General features: G+C 35.3%; 2 protein-coding genes across 2 annotated transcripts; one reads left to right on the top strand and one right to left on the bottom strand.

Moving 5' to 3' along the window:
• Nucleotides 1-939: 939 nt before the first annotated feature.
• Nucleotides 940-1,723, bottom strand: LOC106119354 (immediate early response 3-interacting protein 1). Its single transcript, XM_013314280.1, has 3 exons — nucleotides 1,523-1,723; nucleotides 1,260-1,361; nucleotides 940-1,186 (listed from the first exon to the last, which is right to left on the bottom strand). The coding sequence occupies exons 1-3, from the start codon at nucleotides 1,608-1,610 to the stop codon at nucleotides 1,131-1,133; spliced, it is 246 nt and encodes an 81-aa protein (XP_013169734.1). The 5' UTR covers nucleotides 1,611-1,723; the 3' UTR covers nucleotides 940-1,130.
• Nucleotides 1,724-3,263: 1,540 nt separating this feature from the next.
• Pbp49 (proximal sequence element A Pbp49) lies at nucleotides 3,264-5,829 on the top strand. The gene is made up of 6 exons (XM_013314241.1): nucleotides 3,264-3,896; nucleotides 4,064-4,280; nucleotides 4,672-4,776; nucleotides 4,945-5,097; nucleotides 5,235-5,420; nucleotides 5,496-5,829. The coding sequence occupies exons 1-6, from the start codon at nucleotides 3,547-3,549 to the stop codon at nucleotides 5,814-5,816; spliced, it is 1,332 nt and encodes a 443-aa protein (XP_013169695.1). The 5' UTR covers nucleotides 3,264-3,546; the 3' UTR covers nucleotides 5,817-5,829.
• Nucleotides 5,830-21,702: the final 15,873 nt, after the last annotated feature.

The following is a 21,702-nucleotide window of genomic DNA, read 5'->3' as shown; positions in this document are numbered from 1 at the left end:
GACAGGGATTGTCGCACAGACTCGCCGCTCCTCCGGGGGCGCAGCGACACGCGAACTTCGACAGTTTTAAAGAATGGTCGTAGCGTAAGTTTTTTTAATGTTAGGATTCAGTATTTGACATCAAGCAGTTAGTTCCTGTATTTTATTTTTAGTTTAAGGACTTTGATTACGGGAGTTCTGTATTTCAATAGTTACTTCTACCTACCTTAAATGTAGGTAAGGATCTACATTCATCATGTAATATGTTTATTTTCTTATCCAAAATATTGCATATTTTTGATTAGTGTTTAAATGTTTACAATAGACGAAATTTCAATGTTTTATCAGCAAAGATATTGTTTTGTTTCACGTCGCGTCATAACTGTACTTTATTGATAAATAAAATAATAAATTAAATCTTGGTGTTTTAATAAGTACCTTTACCTGTATATTTATTTATCCAAGTGATATGATTTTCTAAACACACTTTTATAATTTACAGTAAAATGAGGTGAATAGGCACAAAATTAGAAATAGTTTTTACACATTTTTCAATGAAAATCATTCAGTATTATGGTGTAAATGCTTTTCAATTTTTGTGTCTATTCACTTGTAACTCTAATAATGGTTTGTCAAGGAAGGAAAGTGTGTTTGATGTGACAAGGGATGTGTACATTGTGAGGCTGTCTTTACCTTTGCGGTTGTTGTTGTTGTTGTTTTTATTATTCACTCGAAAGAGCAGGCAAAGGAACTAAGCCATACAGCCTTGTCTTTTTTATTTACCTTTGCGGATGTTAACTGATGTCACGGATGACACACACAGATGTCACTGTGGTGACATAAGGTGACCATTTCCTCATATGTCGTCTTATAAAAATTCCCTTTTTGAGCTTTGTTTCTATGTACAGATCAATTGATTGCAGTGATGTTGCAATGAAAATAAATTTTAAAATAGCTTCATTTTTTTTAAGTTTTAATATACATAAAAAATGCATAATTTCCATTGATGCTTAAAAACGTTAATAAACTTAATATTAAAACAATAAGAAATTAGATTTTGGTAATTCTGTCACAATGATACCATAACATATTCACCAAAGAATTACATTTCCATTTCTTCATTGACTTCCTTTTTATATTTCTTCATATTACTACCCAAACAGCAATTTAAATATAATTGTGAGTATATTTAAAATAATCAATGGTACTGAAACAAAACAATACATTGATATAGATGATATGTCACATTCAGTAATCAATTTAAAAATTAAAATACTTACTTCTTGTCACTGTTCTTATGGATCGCACAAGGTTTAAAATTTGGAATTTCATGGATGACTGGTCCACAAAGCCTTGTTCAGAGACATTTGCACCCCATCCCACTGCAACAAAGTACATGTTTATTTAATTAAGCGGTGAAGTAGGAAGCCTGATTTGAGATGGCTCTAAACGTCGCCATAATCAAAAACGTCTTTAATTGTTTGTGTATACATATTAAATGTTATCGTATTGTTAAATTTTATAACCTATACGAGTGACTTACTCTTTTGCATAAACCTTTCTTCGTGAAGGACACATACTGCATTGAGGCAAAGCAAAGAAGCCTCAAATAAATTCCACAATGTTAGCATTTTGATTATAAACGAAATCAATTTCGCAAGTGGTTCTTGAATCAAACCAATTGAAGAAACATTAGAATTATAACGATAATATCAAATCAAACATGTCAATCTGACAGATCATAGACAAAATTTCACGGTTTAGCATGTCGTCGCAGTGCAGGACGCATTCCGCGCCATGCCGCTTTAAATGACGTCATCCGTCGAGCCCTTGCCTCTTCCGGCGTGCCGGCAGTGCTTGAACCCAATGGCATTGCCCGAGACGATGGCAAGAGGCCCGACGGTATGACGCTCATTCCGTGGAAAAACGGGCGGTCACTCGTGTGGGATGCCACATGCGTGGACACTGTTGCTCCATCCCACGTGAGAGCGACCGCTCGTAAAGCCGGCGCAGCTGCGGCGACAGCCGAAATCAATAAAAGGCGTAAATATGCGGCGTTGGCAGATCCGTATATATTTGCGCCTTTTGCCGTGGAGACCTTGGGGCCTTGGGGTGCGGAAGCCCGTCGCCTGTTTAAGGAGATTTCCGCACGCCTCATCGACGCCTCAGGGGATCCAAGGGCTGGCGCGCATTTCGGCCAAAGGTTGAGCCTGGCCATCCAACGGGGAAATGCCGCCAGCCTCTTGGGAATCCTACCGTGCGACCGCAGCGATTTGGGGTCGATTTTTTATATTATTTAGTTTTATTTTTAGTTTGGTTTAGTTTTAGTATATAGTTTATAGTATTATTTTGGTAGTTTAATTAATTAGTTTTATTAAATAATTTTAAATTGATTTATTTATATTTTAAGATAAGATATTCAAAAATTTTAATCGTAACCATTATAATAAATAGATTGTTAAATTGACAAGTAACAACTCACTGAAATTCGACAAGAACAATATAATTCACGCCTGTAATTGTAACTGTTCAGTTGTTGGATCTTGTCTTGTATACTTTTGTTTTCAATTCTTTATGTAACGGACTAGCATATCAAAAATGAGAAATCATTATGAGCGTTGGTAAAAAGTATGACGTTCTTAATAAGTAGTTTTCGCTCTCTTAAACGGTTTTATTTAATTTGTTCTTTTCATGTGGAAAATACATTAATCTGGAGGGAATAAACCTGGTGCGCCTAACCCCACTTGAGTGGGATAAGGACAAAGAAATATTCCTTTTATTTGGGTCAAAGGTTTACCCCTGGTGAGATTTAAAATACACCACTGCTTTTTACAGATATGGACAGGTCACTGCTTGTAAATTACAGCTTTTGCTTCTTTCCTTTTAAAAGTGCCAACAATACTAATGGTATGGTAAATGGACCAAAGAGTATATAAAATGGTATATAAAATGGTATGGACAGTTAATTCTCTCGCTATTATTAGTTCGAATCCTCATCACTGCCACTAACATCTGTTGTCAGCGTTAAAATGGAAAAAATCAAATTCAAGTTAAGCAAAGTCTTTTAGCACTTGTCCAAGTATTGAGGTTAATGGTTCATTTTTTCGATGGTTATTTCGAGCAATCAAAATAGCCACAAAAACCACGGCTAGTCTGTTCACTAGGTAGGTAGTATGTAGCACAGTTCTGGAACTCCGTGACGCTCTGAGGTGTTAGTGTTAACCATAAATATTATACTCTTTGGTGTCAACTGTCATTCAGTCAACGTCAAGTAACGTCAATCAAGTGCCAATTGAGAAGTGTCAAAGTGATGTCTTAATAATTCAAATAAATTAAATCAAACTAAAATCATAAGGTTTTAGTTATTGAATGAATGTTTTATCATTATTATGCAAATAGAGAGTCAATGGTGTTTCACTTAACAATTTTTATTCATTTACTGTACTTTGTAATTATGTGAAGTTTTTTAAAAATATTGTGAAGTCGTTTTTGAGCAGTTGCGCATTATTTTTAAACACATTTTTAGAATTGTTGTTCTGCTGTCTCCAGTTGTGTATAGCACTAGCAATGGATAGTGAAGACAAAGCTTTTACTATATTGAAGTGCCCTATAACTGTGCCCATCTCATTAGAGGGTACTCAGGATTCGAATCATAATAAAATGACCACAGAAGATGAAGTCAAAGAAGTTAATATGTATGCGCCGGATATAGGGCCTAAATTTTATCCAGTCAAAGGCAATGTGGTGACAGCTCCAATAATTACGAAGAATCTTCCAGAAGCGTTTAGTTCCCTACCTATTTGTGGGCGTCCAGAATCGAAGGATCGTTTAGAGCAGTTTCAAGATCAGAAGATCAGAGATTACGTCGGAGGTGGATTAAGTGAAGAAGAATTTGGTAAGCTTGCTAAATACTGCAGGTATGTATTCAGTATACATATTATACATAGAGCTTCTGTTACATAGTAAATAGGCTTATGTTTTATATGAAAATGCTAGAAGTATTCTTTATTTACAATTTTCATGATACATAGTTCATTATATATTAGCTATAATATTAGCTTACTGAATTAAATAATATTTTTAGTCCAAACCATCTTAGAACTGGTAAGGAACTTATAATGGATACAAATCTCCCAGCATTTGGTTTTCTGCCCCCTAAAAAGGATGACAAAGTTTGTGAAGAGGGTAACCAACTAAACATTGTAAAGAAGTTTAAGTTACGTGTGGAGAAAGACAAGACAAACTTATATGTGAAGAAGTTAAAGTATAGAGGAATGAGATTGCTGCCACTTACAACTGAGGTAGGATTTACTGCACATAATATAAACATTTTTACTGATACAGTTTAAGTCATGTAATACAATAAAGAACACACTCACCGACTCACATTATAAACTCAAGTATGAAATAATCATAGTGGCATGAAATTTGTTGAATAATTTAAAGGTTTTAGCCTAACTACTTTGTAAAAACCTACATAGAGGTTTATAAGGTTATGTAAGAGTAATTTGCAGATATGTGGTCTACCTTCTTGTCTTACCATGTACCTTCCATAAGGCTGGTACTGAACAGTGCCTTGTATGTCTCTAATTATTAAATTTGTCTGATTCTTGTATAATGATTTATGTTCCATTCTGTGTATACAAGATGTTTTAACTGAATGTCTCAAAATGTGGCATATAATATTTTCAGGATGAGGATAATGATGAGATAAATGGAACTCCACTTGAACCGGGCAAAGACATACTGTACAGAGTGCGCTTTTACAGACCTTTTATGTGTGGCAAAGAAAGAAATGTAAGTAACTTTGAAATTGATACTTATTATTTATTAGTGGTCTGTCATAAATTCACAGACATTTCAACAGTTTCGTGAATCCTTGCTGCTATATTTTTTCTGTTGTGTTCTCTGTGCACTATGGTGTTTATATCACTTGGTTGGAATATAACAATTTTTGTTTTGCAGAATTCACGTCACTCGGTGTTCACATGCGACGTGGTGGTGTCAGGTCAGAGCCGGCTGTCTGCGCTGCGCGAGCGCATCGTTTGCGCTAACGACGTGGACGTGCGCGTCGATGTCTCCGCAAATCCTACGGAATTGCCTCAAACCACCGCCAAGGTATTAAGTCTAGTTTTTTAGGTTAAAATTTGTTACTCTCATCATTAGTTCACTTAACTGGGAGGTTTAGTGGATGGCAAATGTTATTTGATGTTAAGCATAATAAGTTATTGTTACAAATGTGTTTTTTGTTGCAGGAATTGTTTCCATCAGGGTTCATGTTCATAAACAACGTGTTCTACGTGGACGAGCGCGAGGGTCGCGTGGACTACACGGAGCCCATCCGGTTGTGGGCGCAGCGCCGCGCCATGGGTGACTTCCCCAAGGTAGACATGCATCAAGTGCGGCTGCAGGACCTCGTCATACGTCTCGGACATCCAGAGGTAAATTGCAGATTCTTGTCATCTAAATTAAATAATCTAGATAAAATGAACCAGCCGTTCTTGTAATATGTCCAGGTGTACATCCACCAAGGCAACTGCGAGCACCTGTTCACGTTCTCTGAGGTGCGGCTGGTGGGTCCGGCGGAGCTGGTGATGGCGGAGCAGCTGCCGCGCCACACGGCCGTGCTGCAGCATCAGACCGTGTACTGCACCACGTGCGCGGAGTTCGGCGCCAAGTGGGTGGTGGTGGGCTGTCCCCGCGTGCCCTTCGACCCCGCCTTCTTCTGTGACACCTGCTTCATGCTCTATCTGTACATCGACGGGAAGAAGATTGGCGATTTTAAAGCTTACTCTTATAGAGGTAACGAAATAAATACCTTGAAACCGCTCGGTTAATAAATTGTTTTTTTACTTTCTACTGTTTTATTACTTCAACCGTTTTACATAGACCTATATGATATTTGACATGTCATAAAAATTTCCTCAATGTCAACTCAACTCCTCAGGATGTTGCAGAAACACACAATAGAAAAATGTCCATCTCATATTTCTAACAAGAAAAAACATCTTGCGCCTGTCAGAAAAATATAGCAATATTTTTTGACCTATACATTTTTATAATGGTTGAATTTTGCCACACCTCGATTAGTTTTAAGCAGTGTCATGTAGTAGTGACATGATCATTATGAACTGTACGTAATTTACATAGTCTGTTACAGATACAGAGTTGTTACAATATTGCAGGCCATATGTACACCACAGCGGTGCTAAGAAATTCAACCGATATACTTATCTTTTATTGTAAGACAAGGAATAAAACGACAGCGGGAACAACACAGCGATCATTGCCGCCCATTGACATCTACAACATCAGAGCGAATATTAATGTGTTGCCGATCTTTGGGAAAGATATACGTTCGCTTCTAAGTACAAATCTAATTATATCATGGTTAAAGATAAAGTAAGTTAAAAAGACGAGGTTCGATGGACGTCGAAATATCCGGCTGCCTGTTTTATCATCGATAAGCAAAGACAAATCATCTCGATCTTTGTCAAAAACCTAATGAAACCAAAGATAAGTCGTCATCCGGTTCTTTGCTTATGTTCCAATCTTACAAACTAGGTTATCTGTGTAAACATAAACAGTGCAGTTTATTTTTAGTCTGTGCAACGCGCGCTTTTCCAGGTTATACAGATTAAATAATTTCAGCTGTCAGAGAAGCGTTCCATCTTCATTTTCGCGGCGTTCGATAAGAATGCATGTCAGTAATAGGGTTGCCATGTGCATAGAGTATTTAATGACAATGTTTTATCGACAAAAAAATCATTAATCTATTTTCTGTGGACTGGAATTGATAAAGTTGAGATTTTTAGGGACAGTTTCAGAAGCGTTGTCTACCTTTTATGGACAGTGGAAGAGATGGATGACATTGTTTACTTTGTATAGTTGTTTTAAATACATATATCTTAACGCTACACACACATCATACACACTATTATGTATATACAATAACCAAGTAACAAAGTCGTTATCTATAAAATATTATATTAGCACAGGCCGTTTTTTGACAGGATAATGCATAACTAAATGACATCAGATATTATAAAATGCATATAAGACATTTTAGTTGAAAAAGATTCGCTATTTGGGTCACATACCGAGGGAATGAATCTTTGCTCTGCGTTTGTTATCTCGTGCATAAAGCCTCGCCAGATAGCGATAACTGAAGAATTTCAAATACCTTTGCTAAACTCTGTAATTAGAAAGTGTTTTCACGCAAAAACATCATCCAAGAAAAGTATTATATTGAATCATATTGCTGTAGTCAATTTTTTCAGCCAAAGTCCACGTGCGGTATACAATATTGATAGAAACAGTGGGACTGTTGCGGGTAGTTTCATAAGAAACTTCATAATGAAACACGCGCTGCATGAGCAGTCTCTTTCGATTTGTCATTGCAGAACGTCTGACATTTTTGGCTTGTATTACTTTCGGTTTGAATTCGTAATTTTGTGGAAATTATTTAGAAGTTTTTAGGAAAATACTTATGGATCAAATATCTAACAATTTAGTTAATTCAGTCAGTCCAGCAAATTGTAATCGACTTATCGATTGATTCGTCTTAGCGTGTTCTAATTATTGGCAATCGAATCCTGACATCACACCTCATCAATTAATAAATGAAGTAAACCTTATAAAAGTGTAGTTATAGCAGAGCATTCGCAAGTGGTAAAGTTGTTATGCGAAGTGTATTACGCATGATGTCACCTCTCGCCACTTGAATTTGCTTACAAGCTATTCTTACCGAGTCAATATTATCTCATAGCCTGCCTTACCATCGCTTACATAATTCATACAGCCTTACATTGTTCCTTTGCTAATTCTCTGACATATTCAAGTTTGAATTGTTTTATTAACCTTTAGTAACGTTTGTGCCTTGGATACATGCCATAGTACGACCTATGTAGTAGACTGACACAAAAGCGAACTGCGATATTGAAAGATTGCCTACATATTGATCTGATTGTAAAGTTTCCGACTGACTAAAGTTTTGATAAAAGCCAGTAATCTTAATATTATCAGACGCATCTTCTTCAGAAGATCGTTTGTCTATGGGTTTCCATTCAAATGCGTTTCCATATGTGTTATATTTAATTTGGATTACCACAAGACCTCCTTTAAAATGTTATTTTTGATGTAACCTTAATTTTTTCCACTGTTATACGTCGGGTCATCTTGGAGTCCACATGAAGCATTTTGGAAATCATTATTTTAGTTTAGTACATATAAAATTATAATATTACTATTTGGCCTTTACACAAGTCCGACGTCGCTATTTATTACCTAATGTACAATGACGATTCTATCGCAACTAACGTTTTCGATGATTTATCACCCATTGTATCCTTTTATAACTTCACATACATAAATATACGATGCTGTTGTTAAAATATATCTTTTTTATAACTTTGTCGGACGATTGTATGATTTGATTTTCATTGCACTGTCAGCGATTTAGTGGTCTGCAAGAGAGACCTTAAGCGACTGTTTTAGTAACCAAAGTTTCTGAGTAGGAACAATAAAGAGAAACATGACGGTGATGTGAGGTGCGTAATATAATCTACGGTTCCTTAAATAAAAGGAAGTATTTATTAGAGTGTTGGTATTTCGTAAGAGTGGTGCTAAGTAATTAACCAATTGTAGTTATCAGTCGGTATTCGTGAGTGATGTAAGCGCACATCTAAACATCTTATCTATTCGCGCTATCTGTTTCATTGCAATTAAATATATTATATTGTTTATTCAGATGGTGAGGCGTTAGTTTCGCTAACGTCTATTTGAGATATGTTGTAATCGTTGATATGATCAACAGAATATCTATCTGCCTTAAACATAAAAAAACTAAACGAAATGTTACTAGAAATGTAGCTCAATATTTCTGATGTGTCCACTTTCATCTAACACGAGGTTAATTTTACACTGAGCCATAGGAGTTTGAACATTTCTAAGTTGATCAACAGTGCATCTGAAATTAGGCTAATCCTGTAGTTTTGTAGCCAAGAGGTCGAAAAGTTATCATGTCTTTAAGCCCAAATAATCATGATCGGCGTTGTTCTAGGTTTTTAGTAACTACAGTAATTTTATGATAGTCACAAAGCAGATTTTGTGTCCTAAATGTTTTGAACTGACATATGGCAGACTAGATACCATGTTATCCACGCCTACATAAAACAACTGCGTGCTGCAAATGCCCTAATTGCGATTGGATTGTTGAAACTGTGACCTACGTTATGGAAAATTTTAGTTTGATCTGATTTAATTATTAGAGGAAAATATAAATAAAAAATAGAACTCTAAATAACCGCTTAATCAATGGCACTTTAAATAGGCATGGTTAAGAATATGAAAAAATAAAATAAACAAGAAACATGAATAATTTAGCGCATTTAATAACGACAAATTAGATACTTGAAGAAAGTATAAACAAATTAAGTAGACTTAAATAAAACCTAAAAATTTTGCTTGACTCTATCTCTAATTTGAATCCAAATAGTTTTTAAGTTTGTCTATGGTGTACGATGGCCGATGGCGCTAGTGTGCCGCTGTGTCAACACGCGCGCCGTGTTTGTGCTTCGTATCTAATCTGATTGTTTGCAGCCTCCTTACGCTCGCTGCGTGACCCAATTAATTGCTATACATTAGCATTTTGTACGAAATATACCTGATAATAGGTAAATTATAATACACTGGAGATTTTGAGATGAATACGTACTAACCTAACTCTTTGCAACTTATTTAAGCGCAAAGATCACTTTTGCAAGCATACACGTTTAATGATTTCAATTATTGAGTAATTTTTTGTAATTGCAAGTATATTCTTCTTTTAAATACTTGTTTCTGTTAAATACGAATTATTTAAATGGATGTTTGGTATTTGATATCTCCAAAATGACAAAGCGGATTTTGCCGAAATTTGGCGGGAAAGATAGAAATACAACATAGTCTGGAAGAACGCACAGTTTACTAATTAAGTTTCTATGTAATTAGGTGGGGACGGAGTCGCGGGATAAAGCTTATTGTAAATATGTTCTTTTACAGAAAAATATACACTTAAAATTCAAAATTACTTTAATGAAGTGTAAGAAATGATAACTGCTAAAACTAATAATTTAATTTTTTCTTTTAATTTAAATTCGTATGCCAGCTTGCTCGAGGCCTTAGATGTTGCCAGGTAAAAATATTAAGTTCCATAGCTCAACTTTTTTTTTTAATTCGTAAAACAATTATATCGTGACACAGATAATATAATACTATGCTTGTTTGTGGCACGTATTCATCACGTTCAGATGCAAGTGTGCACATTTGCACAAGAATCACTGTCAGCTTGTTATTTTATTGTAAGTTGTAAATATTTCTAACGAAGCTGATATAATGTAATCTGTACAATTATAAAGAGGAAAGATTTGATTATTTGTTTGCATTGAATATGCTCCGAAACTATTGAACCGATTTGAGACATTCTCTTACATCTATACATATAAATAAAATTAGAGAGTGTACTAATATTATAAATGGGAAAGTTTGGATAGCACACATGTAGAACATAGTATGGAAAAACACAAAAGTAGGAAGACGAAATCCCGGGCAAATGCTATTTAATAATCACTTACTAATCATGATTTTTTAAATAACTTGCTTCATGACATTCACATGAATAATGCAATAAATGTATTTACTCATATATAATTGATTAATATGTAAACAATTAATTGTCGTCATAAAAAGCGAAGTTTACTTAAGTTTTGGTTATTAATAAGTTCAAAAATTATAATTCTTAGACCTTCTTAAGATTAGCATCTCTTTGTTCCGTTTTAAGTTTCTGCAGATGAGTAACGATCATTTCGCTCTTTTCGAGAAATCAGTGAGATTTGTGAAACTTTTTCGTTTGCCTTCTACAATAAAAACAGTACTACACACATGTAGGTATACGGTGCATACTTATGGTAATTGTGAAGCGATTTATTAATTAAAAGCATAATTGAAGAGCAGTACATTAGTGGGAATGCGTAGGATTACGTCGAATGCGAAAAAATTCGCTCGTAATCAGACGTGAGATTAATATAAGAATGTGCGATAAGATTGTACGCAGGTTGCTATGGCGCCGCCGCTACAGCCTTACATATTATGTTTGTTTTGATTGTTAATGGTATTTAGATCGTTGTATAAATGGCGACGGTTTACGATGGATCAGTTTAAAGTCGTTGACACCACATTTGAAATTGAAAATTATTTTTAATTTTTGAATCGAAACCGCAAATTGATCTGTGTATAATAAAGTACAAAGCTAGAGTTCCGTTTCAGTGTATATGAATACAACTTCAACATAAGTTATAGACTAACAATACAGCCACCTGAACATATGCCCGCGAGACACATCGTCAACAAGCACTATATGGGGCATGGCTCAAAGATTAACTTATGTCCCAGAAATTAATAAACTTTAAAAAACAAAACACTCCCTGTGTGTAGGTGTAAACCCAGAGGAAAAATACATATTCAAAAAATCGGGAATATAAAGTTATTTAAATTTAATATATTTTCGTTTTATTGTTTGAGGCTCTACGGAAAAGCGAGTTTATCTAACTATCTAGGCGCAGAGCTGATGCGCAATGAAACATTAGAGAAAAGGCGCCTAGACCCTTCTCGGGTGTCCATTCGCACTAGACAAGGCGCAGGAAGATAATACTATAAGTGCCATGTCTATTGTTTAATTATTCTTTGACAAAAATGGCTAAAAACACTATTCGTATTTTAAAATAATGGTGACATGTGTCGCGTGTGTCTGCATTACACACGGCACAAGAATTCCTCGAAGGTTGGTCGAAGGCCGCGTCACCAGCGCGCCTCTACATGTGTTTTAATTGTAAATAAACGATTAACATAATTTAAGCCTAATTTTTTTTATAAGTGGAGCGACGTGACGATGGATCATTTCAGTCTGATGTAATTAAAAGTTTTTATAAATTTATTCATGTTTAAAAAATTGTACCACGCTATAATTACTACACTTACATGCAATCGTTCTAATGAAACGGGCAAAGACTAGCAAATCTTAGTTTTACCAAAAATGTCTTGAGCTTCTTCAAAATAGAAGCTATAACAAAATGTGAATAATGTGCTATTAATTCCTATCTACTTGAAATACTACTATATTGATTGTTTCTAATAAGCTTGAAGATTATTCGGAAAGAGTCGAAGTATGTCCTTTACGATAGTAATTAAGGAGTGGGATACGAACCCACGATTGATAGATCACTAAGCCGCGCAGTTAACTGATAGGCTAGTAACGATACATTATTACATGCTCTGTTTCTGGACTCACGAGGATATGTTGAATATTCTGTTCTCTATAAACATATGTAGACGTTACAAGAAAATTGATTAATAGCGTAAACAAACATTCAAATGACATTTTATGGCAGAACATCGGTCGAATAGCCTAATATTGTAAGGATGCAGTAATGTAATGGATGAGAGAAGGGGCCTTTTTTGGTATCCGGGGGGAATCTTCGTAAGATACCCTGGATTTTGGGGGAAGACAGGGTTATGTGAGATTACCAATTAAATACAATTCGAAGATCTCGAGAGTAAAGAGTAATGGTGTGGCAAAGAACAGCGCTAAAGATCGTAGCGGAAGCTGCAGGCTCTACAGTAGCGCGGCGAGGGCGAGTGCGATGTGCGCGCGCGCCGCCACTGCGCCACTCCATTGATAAAGCTCGCAATTTTAGCGCGCCCAACCGTCAGTCGGTCGTGTGCCGCCGACCAGAGCACACGTTTTCCGCGTACACCGCGACCCAACGAATCGACTATCGCGACGACAAATTTCGAAAAGGACTACCAAGATATCCACAGTGACGGTGACCCATCTACGAAACCAGTGGCATGGTAATTAGTGAATGTTTTTTTTTAATTATTATAATTTAGTTATCCGCCGGATCCCGGGTGCTCGCCGCCCATTGTCTCGTAGAGCTAGTAATAGGTATTGTATTACGTAATGTATATATAAAATAATTCATTTTAATTGATAAAAATTATTCGGTTCCGTACTTTGATTTTTTCCAAATTTTCTGCTATCGGTAACGTTTGGCTGATTTAAGTTAATTTAAATCATTTTTCGGATAGCATCAATGAGATTGAAAGAGACATGGCAATTTGTTTGTCTTTGGTTTTATAACTTAAAGTTAAGTTAACGGTTAAGAATTAATATTTTTTATTAACCTTTAACTTTTTACCATGATGGACTTACAGCATCAATAGACGAGAAAGCTTCAAATGTTTCATGTTATTAAAACTTAGAAAATGAATATAATGCGCCGGACGTTCATGCAAAAGTGATCACTTAACGAGCGAATGTTTGTCCAACTGTGGCTTATGTATTTATAATTGTCGCTGTGATATCGGCGATATTCAGTCACAAATGATGTCCACATCCTCTGTAAATAGGGCCAGGGTTATATACTGCTGGTCGACGTCGCTCTCTTATCAAAATAGGAACAGCAGAAGGCTCGTTGATTTGCGCAATCGCTGCCGTATCACGTCCGTCGCTCGATTCAATTGTGTGGGAATCCATACATCTAACATATAAAACAGATTAAAAATTAACAATCGTAATGTGGGGTAGACAGAGACGTTCTTATATCACCTAAGTTTTTAAGTAGCTAGTTACGATAGCAGTATCGTCAATAACCGAAACATTTCTTCCAATTATTTGATCCCTAAATTGATACAATTATTATTAATTTTATTCAAGATAAGATTATTTCTCTAAAAATAAAATGAATTATACGCTGAATACGAAGTTCAAATCGCAACTTTGTATCCCATTTGTCACGTTTTGATGTTATTCTTAACGAAATTACGATGATGAAAAGAAATGATGCTTTAAAGATAATATAAACAGAATCAAACACAAAAAACTATAACCTTAACTGATAATTTGATAAATTAAGTTTATTTTCTTAACTTGATTTTTAACACATTTATGTGGTGTCGTTTATTCATTTTGTACACGCTTTTTAGCACAATCAAAACAATTTTATAGTATTTCAAATACTTATCAATCATTTAAAGTTGAAAAATTCTCTTGACAAATATTAAAATATATTTTTTTTGGTTAAATATTAGTAATAATTATTTACTTTCAAAATTGTTAGTATACAAAGAAAGATATTTATTATATGCATTTAGGCGCAGGTAATTTCTCTATTGTGTTCAAAGTTTTATTATCAGCTATGAAATATGTCTTCGGAGCATTAGTTAGAGGTGTTGTTGTCTTGTCTCATGATTTAGTGGATGCTGGCAATAATCACATCACAGGGTAATGGGCAACTGGAAATAGGTCACGGTGTTACCACGAGTCAACGTCGGTTATGCAGTGGACGACGCCCCGGACTTGTAATTTGTTCCTGGGTTCGATATTCGAATTTCATTTGCTTCTTTATACAAAGCTTTAAAAATGTTAAGACTTTTTTTTAATATCAAAACCATTTAACAGTGAAACTAAGCCGTGACATGAGGCAGGTGTTATCACTGTTTACCTGCTTTATTGCTATGAGATTAACTTTGGAATCTGTAGCCTCATATAATGTTCTACGCACACGTACTATGATCTAGCAATTTAATATATGATGGAGTTTACAGTTTTTGCATAACATTATATACAAGGAAAAAATTGTTTCTAACAATTATAGTGCCCTCTAGCTATTTACAACAACTAGCTGTAGCCCGTGACTCCGTCAGCGGGGAATTAAAAAAAAAACTTGACTACAATGTATTCTTCCAAGCTATGTTCTATATCTATGCCAAATCTCAGCGATATCCATGCAGCCGTTCTGGACTTACATACTTTTAAATATCCATCCATCGCATTTATAATATTAATAAGATTAAACTCCTCGATACCCAAAATTTGTTATACACATTTCTATGATATAGATTTCTTAATTATAATATTAAGTAAAAAACCACGGTCTGTATAATAGCTGTTCCGGAGATATAGCAATTATGATACGTAAATAGGTTTGCGATTCCATTTTCCATTGGAGATGATTGCGTCCAGTGCGGGGAATAATTTCACAGCAAAAACATGTTCCTATCCCCTGCACTACATCTTTTATCAGGATTGCAGCGACGGAGGAGCGGTCGGGGGTGGCGGGGTATGGGGCACCTTTGCTCTCGATAGATCCATTTGCATACTTAGTTCCTGTCTGTCCACTGAATATGTAACTTTTAATGTTGAGTCTTTGGTAATAGTTAAAAACTATATTCGATCTTTGGGATAAATCTATGATTTGTTGACTGATGAGAGAGATAATTGTATTAATTACTTTTTGTGAAATGGAGTATGATGATTCCAAACCTCATTTAAACAAACTATGATACTTTTTCGATTGCTGTTGGTTAAAAAACCAGAAAAATATAGAGGATAAAAATATTCTTTAATATTGGATTGGATTGGAGCCACTTAAGTTTAGAACCAATTTACTATCTGCGATGTTAAATATAATTTAGCCATGTCTCGATAGTGATACGAATTTATTTATGATTTCGGTAACTCAAGTTAACAAGCCAATAAATAGCGATATTTAAACTAATTCTCCGTTTACCGTTACGAGTTGACCGCGTGTTGTGCATTTTGTAGATGACGTGACGCAAATTGTGGCTACAGTTACTCTGACAGTGACAACAACCACCAAACAAAAAGTTTGCTGACATGATGACAGTATTTGTTCTTTGTCTTATTGGTAACCTATACGTTCTTTTAAGCTATTTCAAGATCTGTGCCAAATTTCAGCGAGATTCACGCAGCCTTTCTCGAGACACCTCCCAACAAATATCCATCCATCTAAATATTCGCATTTATTATATTAGTAAATTATAAATTTAGAATTTTGACGAGGAGAAAGTGACATCATAAATCTTAAACTTAATTGTTGATTTATGAGGGATATTGCCAATGTATACAATACTTAATAACATCAGGTTAACGTTCCGCTGTCTATTTATATAATGAAAAGATCAGTAGCACATCTGTATGGAAAATATTTCTCGTTAGGCTACAACCAGAAGCAATTGTAATCACACTCGTCACTCCTCAAAGTTTTTTACGTTCACAATATTCGAATTGAGTCCGGGAATTGCCTTTTAGCGGCTTTAGTCTGTATTGAGTACACATCGCTTTAGCATTTCTTGTTCATATCTGTCAAGTTCATTGTAATTAATGAGTGAATAGACGGCTGTAGATTCCAGGCTAACGCAGCTATTGCTTTCCACGGCCTCGTGAGACGGGTTTGAAAATTAATATTCTTTAGGATTATTAACTCGCAAGGAACTTATGCTGGCCAATTGTAGCCTGCTTATTTTATTTCTTAGGAATCCTGTCTTAATATTCATTACCAAGTAGGTATATGAAGTCATGAGAATTTGTTCCAATTTATACGTAAAATAATTCTATTTGATACCAGAAAAAGTCCTAGTTTACAGCGTTAGATTTTGTAGCTTTCCTCTTAGATTGGCACAGGCCACGAATTTGATAAGGAAATTATGATGTCGCTTTAAAATATTATAAGTTTGTTACAAGAATACAATATTATAGTAAATATTGAATTACATAAAATTCCAACCTTAAACTATGTGCTTATTATAACTTTATAAAAACTTTGTTTAACTTATACAATGACTCAGTAAAAATGTATGAAAGTAAAAATTTAAATACAATGATAAATTATTTACGCCTGTTACTAAATATACATAAACCATGCTCAATGAAGACGATGAATTGATTGACTAACAAAAGCCGTTAAAAAAGTCTTTTTCTCGATTTACTTTATGATAATCTGGAAGTAAATCAAAAATATCTTTTGGCACTTATTGGGTAAGGAAATACGTTTATTTTTATAGAAATACGTACCAATAATTTTACACAATAATAAACTTTATACAATTAATCATGATTAAAATCCGATAGCTGTATGGAGAGTAAGCAAATTAAAAGCTTTCTAAAGATATTCGTATCGATTTAGACTCCCGGTAAGCTAGCCAATGCTTTCCTATAAAACAAAGAACTAATCAAATCTGTACATCACTCGCGGCGATGCAAAAGAAAGGAGCATTTGTGTGGCTCTTTCATAGTATTTATGCTTGCTCTTTGCCGGCGTATGCTTGCTCTATGATGGTGTATGCTTGCTCTTTGACGGCTGTTCTCTGGCTACAATGGTCTGTACATTCGTTACACTTCCGCGTTCACTATCAATGCCTGTTTGTTGCTTCTTGTCTTGATATTTGATATCTTTTCATTTATTGCATTTGTTCTAGTCGAGTTGGCTACGTCTACAGTATCACTTCTGATCCTTTCTCCTTATATCAGATGCAGAGCATAATGAAGCGTAAATCTAACCATCTGATGAAAATAGTTACATCTTTTATGTATTAGTAGTCAGTTACATCTTTAAAGAGATATAACTCTTTACTTGTTGAAGTGATTATTAAACATGAATATTTCTCAAATATTAGTTCTTCAATTGTTTTAAGTTTCGAGGATTTCGATACTGTTTTTTTTTTATATTATAAGGTGGCAAACGAGCGAGCAGCCACCTGAAATCGCAGAAATAGCGAAGTGACCGTTGCCCATAGACATAGGCAATTGCATGTACGTTGCCTAACTTTCATCGACTGAGGAGAGGATGCACAGAAATAAAATATTTCCATGCATCCTCTCATCCGGAAAATCCACTTCCATTTCCCATCCTTTCCTTATAAGAAAAAGGGTAGAAGGGAAAGTGGACTAAATTAGACCTCCAGGACGCACACTCATCAGACGAAACGCGGAATTACTTCCACTTGACGCCTGTCTTCTGTGTGGTCGTGGTATTTCACCGAGCGAGCCGGGCCAATTCGTGCGAAGATGTTAAAGCGGGCTCTACCACTGTTACCTTAATATTATTGTAATGTAATGAAAATTTGTAGGAATCCAATTTAGCTTGTTTTCTCTGACTTGAACAATTTGTGTTAATATTGTTAGCAATATTAGGTTAGAATATATTGGTGTCAGTTATTATGTTAGTCAAATATACATGAGCAGGTTTCGTGTTATGTGATACGTTCCCATTCAAATTGGATGTTGCGGTCGACTTAACGCTACTTATGATCGCTTGCGCGGTATCTGCGGTCCACGTTCAAGTTTGCTGCTGTATTGTGCAAACAATATTTTTATTTATTGTATAGCATCACAAATCTTTATGTTATTGCTTGCTGATTTACTTCTACAATATGGGTCTAATTCTCCTCCTCTTTTATGTCAGGAAATTATGACTATTAAGTTTAATACTTATCAGTTATATTATGTGCTGGCAGTTAAAATAAGATGGAATTTTTTTTTCTTCACCGGGAAGGTGTTAGAATATATTTACAGATCCAGAAGCAAACATAGATGGGCTCCTCTGAAGAATTCCTCTGTAACATAACGCTTGCATTTTTTTTTATCCTTTTATCTTGTCTCGAAATAATTCATTTGTTTATGATGTGTTTTATGTGCAGTCAGTACGCGTAATTGTGTCGGGTCTAATATTAAAGCAAAGAATTAGGTGAACATTTTATTTAGTGTTGAGGGGCCGCGGAGGCGACTGTCGGAATCCCTACAAATTAAATCGGACTAATGTCGTCTTTGCGCCTAATACGCATTATTTAGAAGGCAGCCGAATAGTTCATTAGCACGCGTTGTATTGTGTTGTGTGACGCCTTGCATTAGTCTTGTGCTGTGGTTTATGTCTGTTAATATTGTGCCGAGTTTTGTATTTGAGAATTGTTTTAAAGGAAATGCGTAACAAGGTAGGATTTTAGTTTTTATCGAGTGTTTTAACTATTATATAGACATCGTTCTCTTCCCGTGTTATTATGGAAAGTGCGTCCTTTTTTTAACCGGTTAACTTCAGCCTTTTTAGTGTTGTGGTTTGAAAAAACTAAGCGGACTGACTTTAATCTCAGAGATGCTTGAAATTCGTGTTATAAAATTAGATTGTAATTACTTTAAGACAGTTATGGATAAATTGACGTGCAAAAGTTTAATTTTATAAAGCAAATGATGTAACTTACCTAGGAAAACATTCGGGAGTGGAGCGTGGCCTTGGCACACATCGTGCAATCATATTAATTATACAAATGGCCCGGCAGAGGCAGCTGCAGATAGCCGGCAACTTTGACCACCCAAATGTCGTCCGTCAGATAACCCCAGTGTCACTCCATTCTTACAGCTTTACTGATAAATCAATGCAAACGCGATATCTTAACGTAATTCCAGATATAGATGACAAAATGCATTTGCATTGCATACTTTAAATTAAGGAAGTATCATCTTTAGTTAGTTTTACTCCGCGAGCTCAGTGAGTTTTGGCCTCACCAGATATTTATTTCTTCAAAATCAACGTCTTCAGGACTATTGTTAACATTTTAATCGATTCATTTACTAATTTAATATACGTGACGTCAAATAATATTACAATTATGTTTCTGATATCAGAAAATTCGCGCGAGTTTTTTGAATCTGTTGTTAACTGTTGAATAAATATACGTGTAAAGTAAACACCTTTAGGTGTGCGTCCTAATTAACATTCATGTCATAGTTTCCTAACCCAATAATAGCGCAATCGGGGTCGTCGTTCGCGGTGTTTGCCCGCGCACAGCGCGCAGCACACGCCGCGCCCGCACCCGCGCCCGCGCCGACCACTGATAGCGACCTATCAATCATCATGATTGATTATACATAATATAGATCCTTTTTTTAATGAGGTCGCACTCTAATTTACATACCTCAAGGTATTTTAAATATTACTGTAGCTATTTTTAGTATATTAAACGTAAAGTCTTGTCTACTTATACGTTTATGTTACGAATTAAAGATTGATGTTTTACCACATTTTGATGCATCATCTAGTTCATTGAGCAAGCACAGATATTTAATAGAATATTAAATATGTAATAGTGTTTTGATTGTAATGTAAAGAAGATCGTGATCCGTCCATCAATCAGGGATTCAACCGGCACACCGGCAGTGCAGCGGCGCCCGGCCGTCTGTTATGAGCCGCGACGCGCCCGCGCGGTCAATGCCACTCGTAATTCTGACATGGGACTTTTATTGTTAAACTTCTTAATATAACACTACTGGCTGAATATTATTTTAACTTAAATATTACTTTGTCAATTATCTAGAAAAGTTGTAGTAACGTTAAGAAACCCCTGTAACGTAAAATCACTTTAAACCTTTTTTTTTGTACACAGGGTTTCAAAAACTAGTTTCTTTAAAAAAGTTATCTCATTTCATATATACAATTCGATTAGGAAGCTGTACACAGTCCGACGCCCACATCTCACTTTACACTGTAATTAAACGATATCGATCAATTTTAATATTGTTTCAAGATAAAATGATATAATTCCAATATCCCGTGTTTAATCTGTAACCCATTACGGCACGTCTGAGGCACGAGCACGCGGTATGAAGGCGGGGAGAACGCGGGAAGAGCGCGGGAAGAGCGCGGGGAGCGGGATATACCAGTAGGTTCATTTGTAAAGGAGATAGGATACCGTTCCTCCTAATCAATTCGAGACTCGTAATTAATCTATGAAATTATCATAAATAATACTCGCCCGAGATGTGGATATTAATTAGATGTAGGGGCGGCCGCGGACAGGATGTTCATTACGAAATAGGGTACCGTAAATTATTAAGGATATATGCGGGTCTACCTCTTCATTTTTATTTATCCATTATTTAAATATATTTTAATTTAAATTATTATATTTTCAACAGAACGGAAAACATTAATGTATTTTTTTCTTGACACAGAGAACGTACGACCTTGTAATACAGATATATTATATTATAAAATATTCGTCTTCCAAAGAAAAATCATATTTGCGTTGTGTTTATTATTAATTATTGTCATTACCGATATTTTTGCAAATAGATAGAATATATTGTAGTTGTCTTGATTCCTTGCGCCTATGATCGGGGTAACGTGTGGTTAACTAGAGAACGCCCTCGGCGATGCGCCGTCAGCTCACTTGATTGCAACGACCCAGCTAATCCGAACACAGTTTTACAATAATAAGTTAAAATTCTAAACAATTTTCATCACTTTACTTATAATGAAATAATTTAATTACAAATAATCCAAATGCGAATGTATTTAAGAGAAAAGTAAAAATATGGAACAATCAAATAAAAAATGTCCATTCGGGAATTCCAAACTAAATTCGAAAATATGTTTGTAAAAGCTAATCGAGAAAAAAAACCAATATTGCAGACGCTCCTGCCTCTAAAGAGTTTGAAATTCGATAAAAAATAAAATATTTTAAAAAAAGAGCTCGAGCACAGATTAAATACGGTACATTACATCATTGTCTTTGTCTATGGTTACAAAGTGTTTGCAGTGTTGCTACGTGTGTACTGTACCCAAATACAGCAGATTACATCATTGTCTATGGTTACAACGTGTTTTCTGCGTTGTCTATGGTACATGTGTAGTATAGTGTGGCGGCGCGAGAACAAGAATGCGTTTAATAACCGTTCAATTGAGAGCGCTCGCTACATTGTTAGGGCGAGTCTCCACTATCGAATATATTTACACATTAGGAAATTATGTGTATTCTGCCGAAATTAATTAACACATTTTTTAAAGGCTACAAACGTTGAAAAAATCAATTCAAAGGAAAAGAATAGGCCAT

This window comes from Papilio xuthus, unplaced genomic scaffold (genome assembly GCF_000836235.2).
Source record: "Papilio xuthus unplaced genomic scaffold, Pxut_1.1 DF827461.1, whole genome shotgun sequence".
NCBI classification, from domain to species: Eukaryota; Metazoa; Arthropoda; class Insecta; order Lepidoptera; family Papilionidae; genus Papilio; species Papilio xuthus.
This window is presented reverse-complemented; position numbering and strand designations above follow the sequence as displayed.

What these genes read in the sequence shown, in the direction of transcription:
- LOC106119354 (XM_013314280.1), bottom strand. Translation starts at nt 1,610, where the DNA reads ATGCTAACATTGTGGAATTTATTTGAGGCTTCTTTGCTTTGCCTCAAT. An exon ending in AGAAAGGTTTATGCAAAAGA is followed by an intron (nt 1,362 to 1,522) that starts GTAAGTCACTCG and finishes ACTTTGTTGCAG; the next exon opens with TGGGATGGGGTGCAAATGTC. An exon ending in CATAAGAACAGTGACAAGAA is followed by an intron (nt 1,187 to 1,259) that starts GTAAGTATTTTA and finishes GTTTTGTTTCAG; the next exon opens with TACCATTGATTATTTTAAAT.
- Pbp49 (XM_013314241.1), top strand. Translation starts at nt 3,547, where the DNA reads ATGGATAGTGAAGACAAAGCTTTTACTATATTGAAGTGCCCTATAACT. An exon ending in AAGCTTGCTAAATACTGCAG is followed by an intron (nt 3,897 to 4,063) that starts GTATGTATTCAG and finishes TAATATTTTTAG; the next exon opens with TCCAAACCATCTTAGAACTG. An exon ending in TGCTGCCACTTACAACTGAG is followed by an intron (nt 4,281 to 4,671) that starts GTAGGATTTACT and finishes TAATATTTTCAG; the next exon opens with GATGAGGATAATGATGAGAT.